General features: G+C 37.3%; 1 protein-coding gene across 1 annotated transcript in view; it reads right to left on the bottom strand.

Annotated features, from left to right (window-relative positions):
* LOC101847576 (voltage-dependent calcium channel subunit alpha-2/delta-3) overlaps window positions 1-9,299 on the bottom strand; it is a gene marked incomplete in the record, with an annotated part of 27,754 nt that overhangs the window by 11,604 nt on the left and 6,851 nt on the right. The window contains 6 exon segments of the mRNA XM_013081103.2: window positions 1,305-1,379; window positions 2,544-2,639; window positions 3,410-3,466; window positions 3,799-3,963; window positions 6,092-6,141; window positions 8,567-8,645. Of these exon segments, the coding sequence (XP_012936557.2) occupies window positions 1,305-1,379; window positions 2,544-2,639; window positions 3,410-3,466; window positions 3,799-3,963; window positions 6,092-6,141; window positions 8,567-8,645 (522 nt within the window).

Below are 9,299 nucleotides of genomic sequence, written 5' to 3'. Positions count from 1 at the left end.
ATAATAATAATATCAATAATAATAATTGGCATTTTTATAGCGCAAATCCAAACCCAACAGCAAGTTCTATGCGCTTTACAATCTATATACTATTACCCCAGCAGACCCGAGAGCATTCTGAAACAATACCAACTTCCTGGGAAGCAGACAGTGCAAACGGCCATTTATAGGCGCTAAAACACTAAGATTCTGTTCCCATTACATGGGTTCGTGCTTAAAGTTTTAAAAGCATTGGTGTTTCTAGCAGAATAATTGACAACGTTTTGTAGGTGTTGTGTAGATGAATTTTATTCATAATTTAGAGTTTCTAAGAAGACAGCGAAGATAGGGCAGTACAAATCCTTCTGACAAATCACTACTATGTAAAAAACAAATAACTCTTTGTTTCATGATTGTTGTATCCTGACTGTCAACTTGCAGGCATCCCCAATTTCTTCAATGGAGTAAAAGAAAAAAACAACAACAAAAAAACAACGAATGTTGAGGAAAATACGATGCACTCTGTACTCACTAGTCTGGTATTATATTGGTAGTCGCTTTTATTTAGACACTAGGGGTTGGACAAAGAACCAAACACACACAGACAATAACTAATACTTTTTTTTAGTAAGAGTTTTAAGGCACTTGCAACACAATGAGGTCATATAAGTGCCGAAGAATTGAATATGTGTTACAATAGAGTAACATACATAAAAAAGAAGGAGGAGAGATACAGACGATAGATGTTTGATAGGAAAGAAAGAGCACGCTGTACCTGAGCACCCGCCAACCACCCAATTCACTAATGCTTAGAAAATTTACCTCGTCATGACGTACATTTCCCTCTGGGATGATAAAGTAGTCTCTTATCTTATCTTATCTTATCTTAGCTTATCTTATACAAGCAAGTAAAAAAACAATTACAAACTAGACCCATATTAATGTTTTTTGATGAACTATTACTGAATACACATGGTGATATAATAATAACATATCAATATACTGTTTCATTTCATGCATTTTGGAAAGTATAATCTTATTTGTATCCTCAGTTACTTAAAACAGAAGGCTATACGTCCACATCACAAGTACGAGTGAAATACGAAAACAACGCCAGAGAAAAGTTTTTCGGTAATAATAATGATAATAATAATAATAATAATAATAATAGGTAGCATATGTATAGCGCACACACCCACTCGAAAGCAAGCTCTATGCGCTTTACACTATATTGTTACCCCAGCAGACCATAGAAGCATACAGTGCAAGCAGCCGACTAAGCGCTCAAACACTAACAAACTGACAAGATCTTTCATTGTACTCACAAAAGGTCTGTAATCTGGATGAAAAAGGATGTAGCCATGGTTTGTGATAGCAAAAGCATAGCCGTTGACGCCCAGCTGTGGAGAGAAGTAAACAATATTGAAACCGCAGGTAGGAATAACATATTCTTCTTAACGCTATCCGTACGTCATGTTTTACTATCGTATCCATACGACGTGGGGAATTCTGTGCCACCACTTAACCCTATCCGTGCGTCGTGTTTTACTACCGTATCCACACGACGTGGGGAACTCTGTGCCACCACTTAACCCTATCCGTACGTCGTGTTTTACTATCGTATCCATACGACGTGGGGAAATCTGTGCCACCACTTATCCCTATCCGTACGTGTTGTTTTACTATCGTATCCGTACGACGTGGGGAACTCTGTGCCACCACTTAACACTATCCGAACGTCATGTTTTACTATCGTATCCATACGACGTGGGGAACTCTGTGCCACCACTTAACCCTATCCGTACGTCGTGTTTTACTATCGTATCCATACGACGTGGGGAAATCTGTGCCACCACTTAAAAGAGATAGATCTATGTCGTGGATACACTTTTTAAATTCAAATAAAGAGTCTAGATTACCCGAACTATTTTGTTGTTGCTTGTTTCGTTGTTTTTTAGTTTGATTGTTGTTGTTTTATTTTTTTTGGGGGGAGGAGGGTGTAATTTTTTTGGGGGGTGGGGGGGATTGAGAGAGGGGAGGGTGCAAAAGTAAGTGACACTTTTGAAAATATATGGCAATTCTTCGCAAACCTATAGAGTATTGATTTGCGTGTACGTCAAAATTCGTTTGAACAGTTTTGGTTATTTAGGTTTGATAATGTTTATTGAATATATGCAACAAACATTTGGTGGCTTTTAAGGACAAGCGGGCGAACCAAGATTTTGTGGATTTCCAGAAATCTTGACCAACACCAAAAGTGGACATTGCCATTGCTTATAGGAGAAGTTTGGTTTCATTGGGGTGTATATTATTTGGTTAAAGAGAAAACTCTCCTTGTCATTAAAAAAAACTGAACAAGGGGCAAAAACTTTACCTTCGATTTTCTCAAAACAGCATTTTTGGGGGTAGCCCCCTTGTGCCTAAAAGCGACCCTTTGTCTTTGCTTTAAATTACTTTTAGCCAAGAGGAAAAGTGTCAGAATGTAAGAGTAAAACAAAACAAGGTCACGATTTCTATGTTTAAGGAGTAAAACTCTGTTATTTTTTGAAAGATTAAATGCTCACCTTATACGTTGGAATCAATTTCATCAGTTCGTTGATTCTGACGTCCGTTCCTACAACACCCAACAAATTCCTTTCAGGCTCCTCCTCTTTGGGTCCCTGTAAAATATATCGTAATATTAAAGCGTGGTGGGGATAGAAGTCTCTATTTGCAACAAATTGAACGATTTCGTAACAATAACGCTAAAAGAGCAATGTACCGACCCCCCCCCCCCCCCTCAGCCCACCTCCGGCAAAAACACGTCATGAAGATTACAAGAGAAAAAAGGCTGTAGTCACAAACTGAAAATCCTGAGGGTACAAATTTTGAACGCATGTTGACTCATAACTGTATTTCTGTTCAACTGTTGGTTGGTTGTTGTTGTTAGATTTCCCATTCAACAACACTTAACAATAAATCACCAGTCAAACAAAAATAAAGTTGGGAGTCTACAAGCTTTTAAACGTGACACCTTCACAATTTCCAGTTTGTGACTACCATCGTTTTCCCCCTTTGCTCTTCCAATCCATATTGCATGCCGTATAACTTATATTTTCTGACAAAAAAATATATAACTCTAAATAAATACAAAAGTATGTCCACAATATGGACGCAGATTTCTGATTGGTATATATGTCTTTTAGAAATGTATTTGGTTCTAAAAATGGTAGTGGGTGGTTAGCGGGTGCTCTGGTGTGGTTAGCTTCTTCTTTCCTGTCAAACATCTATCATCCTGTTCTCCCCTTTTTTTTCATTATGTTTGTTACTTTCTTGTAACACCTCTAATCTTCTGGCGCTCATATGACCTTATGCAGTTGTGAGCGCCGTAAAACTTCTACTGAAAAAAAAATAATGATAGAGTTTGTTTGAACATAACATTATATCTTACCACATCTGTCCGTTCATCGAACACCGGCATGGAGATGGACATCACAAGACCCAGGCCCTGCAGGGAAACAATATAATGCAAGTGTTCAGTATGCAACAATAACTGGTCGCTTTTAAGCACAATTGAGCTATCCCGAAAAATGTAGTTTTGAGAAAATCGAAGGTAAAGTTTTTGGACCCTTGTTCAGTTTTTTTAAAAGACGAGGATAGTTTTCTGTATAACCAAAAAAAAAAAAATACACACCAATGAAACCAAACTTCTCCTATTAGTACGTCAATGCCCACTTTTGGTGTAGGACTAGATTTCTGGAAAGCTCCGAAATCTGACTAAAAGAAAACTATTCCAAAATATTTATCGTATTAATCTACATTCAGAAAGGACTGTGGTACCTCATAAGTGGCGGACTGCTCATAGTCCACGTCCAAACTGGCCGGCGCGTTCCTGGGCACCTTGATGTCACTGTGGTCTGTGACGTAGTCCAGGTACACGGGACTCCACACCTTGTGGAGGGCACGCTGGATGGCCAAAGGTCTGCTCAGCACTTTGATATATTTCTGATGGCGAGAAAAACAGTAACAAGAATACAATGACAATAACAATGACAATCTTTATTCATCTCGCAGGGAGAAATTTATCTTGGTTGTTAACAATGGCAGTAGACGTTACAAAAGATAGGTGCACTCACACATACGCACAACAAGGCAGGACTTTAGTAAATACTTGTCTCACGTGCTGGGACAATCCGCTTCGTAAAACGTTCTCTCTCTCTCTCTCTCTCTCTCTCTCTCTCTCTCTCTCTCTCTCTCTCTCTCTCCCTCTCTCTCTCTCTCTCTCCCTCTCTCTCTCTCTCTCTCTCTCTCTCTCTCCCCCCCCCTCTCTCTCTCTCTCTCTCTGTGTCTGTCTGTTTCATTTGTAGCATTGTGTGTTAAGTAACCTCACTGCAGTTGGTGCAAATTAATTTCTATATCTCTCTGTTCTTGCTTTTCTGGATATGTATCGTTTACTGCTAGTCGATAATTGAAATTCCGATGTCAGCGAGTGGCTATAGTCACTTAGCCTTATTTCTGCCATTTTTAGAACGTTTGTATTGTTCAGATATTTAAAGTTACGTGTTAAGGCATATCTTTTGTGCCGACAAAACTAATTTACTAGCATTGTCAAATCAAGTGTAATATTATTACGTTATGTTTTCAGGAAAGTATATTATTTGTAATGCTGGAACTCTATACCTGAAATGGGGGAGGGGGGGTATGCATGTCGTGGTGGTACAGAGCTTTAGAGCTTTTGTGTGTGTTTGTGAGTGTGTGTGTGCGTGCGTGTGTGTGTGTGTGTGTGTGTGTGTGTGTGTGTGTGTGTGTGTGTGTGTGTGTTTTGTAAACGCCACCGAGCACCTTTTGTGGATTCTGGCGCGTTATAAACTCATTTATTATTTTTATCATTACTATTATTATTATTATTATTATTATTATTATTATTATTATTATTATTATTATTATTATTATTATTATTATTATTATTAGTAGTAGTAGTAGTAGTAGTAGTAGTAGTAGTAGTAGTAGTAGTAGTAGTAGTAGTAGTAGTAGTAGTATTATATGATAACCAGGCCTACGCCAGAAGTAAACAATTTAAACAATGCCTTCCTACGTCGGTCCAGGCGTCTAAAACCCCTGAAAATAGTCAGCGTGAAATTATAAAACAGATGTCAAAAGATTCAACTTTCTGCTCCCATCTCAACGCCAGAATTGTCAGGTTATTTTCTTGCTCATAGTCTGATGACAAGCAAGCATAATTGTGAGGCATGCTGACAAAAAGATTACTTTTCCCCCTCCACAAAATTAAATGGAGATATTGGCCAAAAATGAACCCTAGGGCCAAATTAATAGATTTTATAATAATGCAATCTTCCTTAAGTATAACTTTCGTTTTGTTATTTCAAACTTATAAATTGTAAACATTTCACCTATAAGCATGATGTATCTATTTCCCCGGGGCTCAAATCCGTGAAACAGCTCATTTTGTCAGCACGCTTCACAATTGCTATTATGTGTAACTTCAGTGTGGGTACGTGTCTATAAGATTGGCATCCCCTAATCGAAAAGCGTGCGTGTAAGGATAATGTGCTTGCAACATAATATACCAAGTCGCCGTCTTTCAGATTAGACAAGCTGTCATAGTTCGTGAAATTAATTTTTCCTGTATACATTTTTTCCAAAGATGTTCAATGCTAGACTTGATGTGAGCAAAAAACGACATCTGAAACCAATTTTACATTTTCGTCGCAGTATATTTTATACAAAGAAGCAGAGACATTTACGAAAACAATATTATATTTTACAGGTAGAATATAACAGTCAGGAAAAATGTATACCTTTAATTAGTATATCACACTAATGGAGTTTACGTAAGGCCAATACTGCGTGGATACCCAGCGGCAAAATCAATTCAGGATCATACTTATATACATTTCTAAAGGCTTTTGAAAAAGTACTGATGATTGGCTTTAAAAGATAAACATAACTTCGACATTTATACAGCTCTCTTCAATTCAGTTTCCCTTTCCCGACACTTTATAAGACAGACAAACAGCTTGATTACTGTAAAAATGCACATTCTCGTGTCTGAAATGCACAACAAATTTGCCTTTGATCCACACACAACATTCACAAAGGGCTAATGGATTACCTGGACATTTTCCTGCACGTCAGCTCTGGTGGATATATGAGCAAATTTACCTGTGGAAGAAATGTATAACGTGGTCTGAGGAAACGTTCATTCGTTCAGTAAGTCAATAACGGTAGACAGGCGACTAACTAAAAAAAACATAATTTGTACATTATTACAGTGTGAAAAACAATAGTATTTGAAGAGACGAGTGCTTTTCGGAGGAGGCTTCAATCGATATTTTTGCATTAACCCTAAAAGTACACCCTGAGGTCATTTTGTACCCCCGGGGTTGTATTCTTCACATTTTAGAATACTTCTAGTACGAAGATCTCTTTGAAACTTTCATAATTTCTCAACAAATCATTTAGACAGACTGCTATGCAAAGCGTACGGATCGGATTAACAAGTAAATTTCCTCTTTGGAAAGTGGTGGCACAGAGTTCCCCACGTCGTAAGGAAACGGTAGTAAAACAGAATCTTACTCTGACGGGAAAAATAGGCAGCAAAAGAGGCAGATGTGTGCAAGAATGGCCTACTTTTAGAACTTTAACAAAGTGGTGACGGGAAAAGACAAGAACAATTAAAGTTAAAGGGAATTTTATATAGAACAACTGAGAAGTCTAATGAGTGGTGAACCATGATCTGCGATGTTTGGTTCAAATGTGGCGGCTGGTAACACGCTGCTCTGTAGTGGTCTGCTCCTTCTTTTCTATCAAACATTTGTGTCATTCGTATCTCTCATCTCCTCCTGCTTTTCTTTGAATGTTACTTTCTAGTATAGCTTGTTCATTTGTCTTGCTTTGGAGGAAAAAAATATCCATTTATTTTTAATACAAGTCGAGATATTTGCAAAAGAAGGAGGTGAGGGTCACCTGGTTTCAGAGGTTAAATTAGTGAGAAAATGACCGCCATAGATGAGTTATTTCCTTAGCTTGAGAGTCGGTGGAAACTGAAAATTTACATTTTATGTGCCTCTAATCAACGTTTTTCAGTAAATTCCCCATAGAAATGTGTTCTTTAATGGGCATAACAGATGTTGAGCAAAAAAAACAAAAATTCGATAAAAATTGTCAAATGGACAGAAAAATGCCAGTTTCCTCAATGTCATTATTTTGCCAGCACCCGATTTCACCACGCTGCCTCACATATTATGGTGCAGAGAATCGTGACAACTCTCCCACACACCCAGTGGAAATACGCCCATATGGGGACTCGTATAACAGAGGTCACTAGAACGGAATTACACTACAGGATACAACCTGAGCTCAAACAGCGCACTTTTAGAATACTTTGGGTTATAGTTAGTTATATCGAGTGTTACCTGATAACATCTGAGCACCTAATGATACAGCTAATATACTCAGATGTGCGGCATCATCAATAGGAAACTACAGTTAAGCAATAATAACAACAACAATAATAATGCTAATAATAATAGCAATAATAATAATAATAGTAATAATAATAATAATAAAAATAAAAATAACAATAACAACTACTACTACTACTACTACTACTACTACTACTACTACTACTACTACTACTACTACTACTACTACTACTACTACTACTACTACTACTACTACTACTAATAACAATAACAAAATAATAATATTTAAATAATAATAATAGTAATAATGATAATAACAATATTAATAATAACAATAATAATAGTAATGATAGTAATAATAGTAATAATTGTAATAATAATAATAATAATAATGATAATAATAATAATGATAATAATAATGATGATAATAATAATGATTATAACAATAATGATAATAATGATAATAATAATAATAGTAATAATAACAATAACTTAAAGAGCAGAGGTTCGAGGCTATCATTACTATCAATATTATACTCAATAATGTTCCGAATGATATTCTTATTATTCTATTCCTTATGTGACATTATTTACAGACACTGCTACAAGCAACTTGGCTAAACGATTAGTAAGCCGTAAAAGGGGGACGCTCAATGTTGAAAACAATCAGGAAACGACAAATGTAGTTTTTGGGACACCTGAATAGACATAAAAGTCTTGAACATCTAGCTCTCACTGGCAAAATGGAAAGCAAACGAGGCAGGGGTAGGCCCACAACAACCTTCTCAGGGAAACTAAACAAATGGGTAACGAGGAAAGATCAGGGAAACGTAGCTTTTTTAAGAGCATCCGTGCAAAGGAATGAATGGAGAACCATTTTCGCCGATGTCGGTCGCAGATCTGGCACTGGATGATGATGATGCCGTAAAAGAAACAAGTTTACCTGTTAGTCGCACTCTTTTTCTCATCACCCCACTTTGTTTTTAGTTTTAGTAAGAGTTTTACGGCACTTGCAACACAATAAGGTCCTATAATTGCCGAAGATTAGAGGTGCTACAAGAGTAACAAACACAAAAAAAGAAGAAGGGGAGATGAAGTCAATAGGAGTTTGCTAGGAAGGAAGAAGCAAACCACACCAGAGCGCACGCCAACCACCCGCTCACCTTTGTTGGCACATGCCATCCACCTGGTCTGTCTGTTGTCCGGCACTTCTTTCCCGATGAGAAACGTAAACACTCGAATCTGTGGATGTTGGATTAGATGATGATAACATTCTTTTGATTTGTTTTTAGTAAAAACGCGCTTGCAACTGCATATGGTCATATGATTCTTTTGATCACGACACAAGGGTAAATACACAGACACATACACACACATGCGCGCGCACACACACACACACATACACACACACATGCACACATATGCACACACACACATGCACTCACACATGCACATACATTCACACACATACACAAACACATGCACACACAAACACACACACACACACATAATACGCACACATGCACACGCAAATGCACACACAAACACACACACACACATACACCAGACGTACACACATCCACATACACAAACATACACCCTATGAGAAACGTGAACACTTGAATCTGTGGATGTTCAACCAGATGATGATAACATTCTTTTGATTACGATACATGGGTAAATACACACACACACACACATACACACATACATACACACACACACACACACACACACACACACACACACACACACACACACACACACACACACACATACTCATACATAATAAATAATTTTATACATTGTATATATATGTGAAACAGCATGATGAAATCAGGCTCTCATCAAAATAATCAAAGTGAAGAAACTGGCATTTTTCAACAGGTTTGTGAA

Source organism: Aplysia californica, unplaced genomic scaffold (genome assembly GCF_000002075.1).
Source record: "Aplysia californica isolate F4 #8 unplaced genomic scaffold, AplCal3.0 scaffold00116, whole genome shotgun sequence".
NCBI classification, from domain to species: domain Eukaryota; kingdom Metazoa; phylum Mollusca; class Gastropoda; order Aplysiida; family Aplysiidae; genus Aplysia; species Aplysia californica.
Note: the sequence above shows the minus strand (reverse complement) of the source record. Positions and strands in the feature narration are given on the sequence as shown.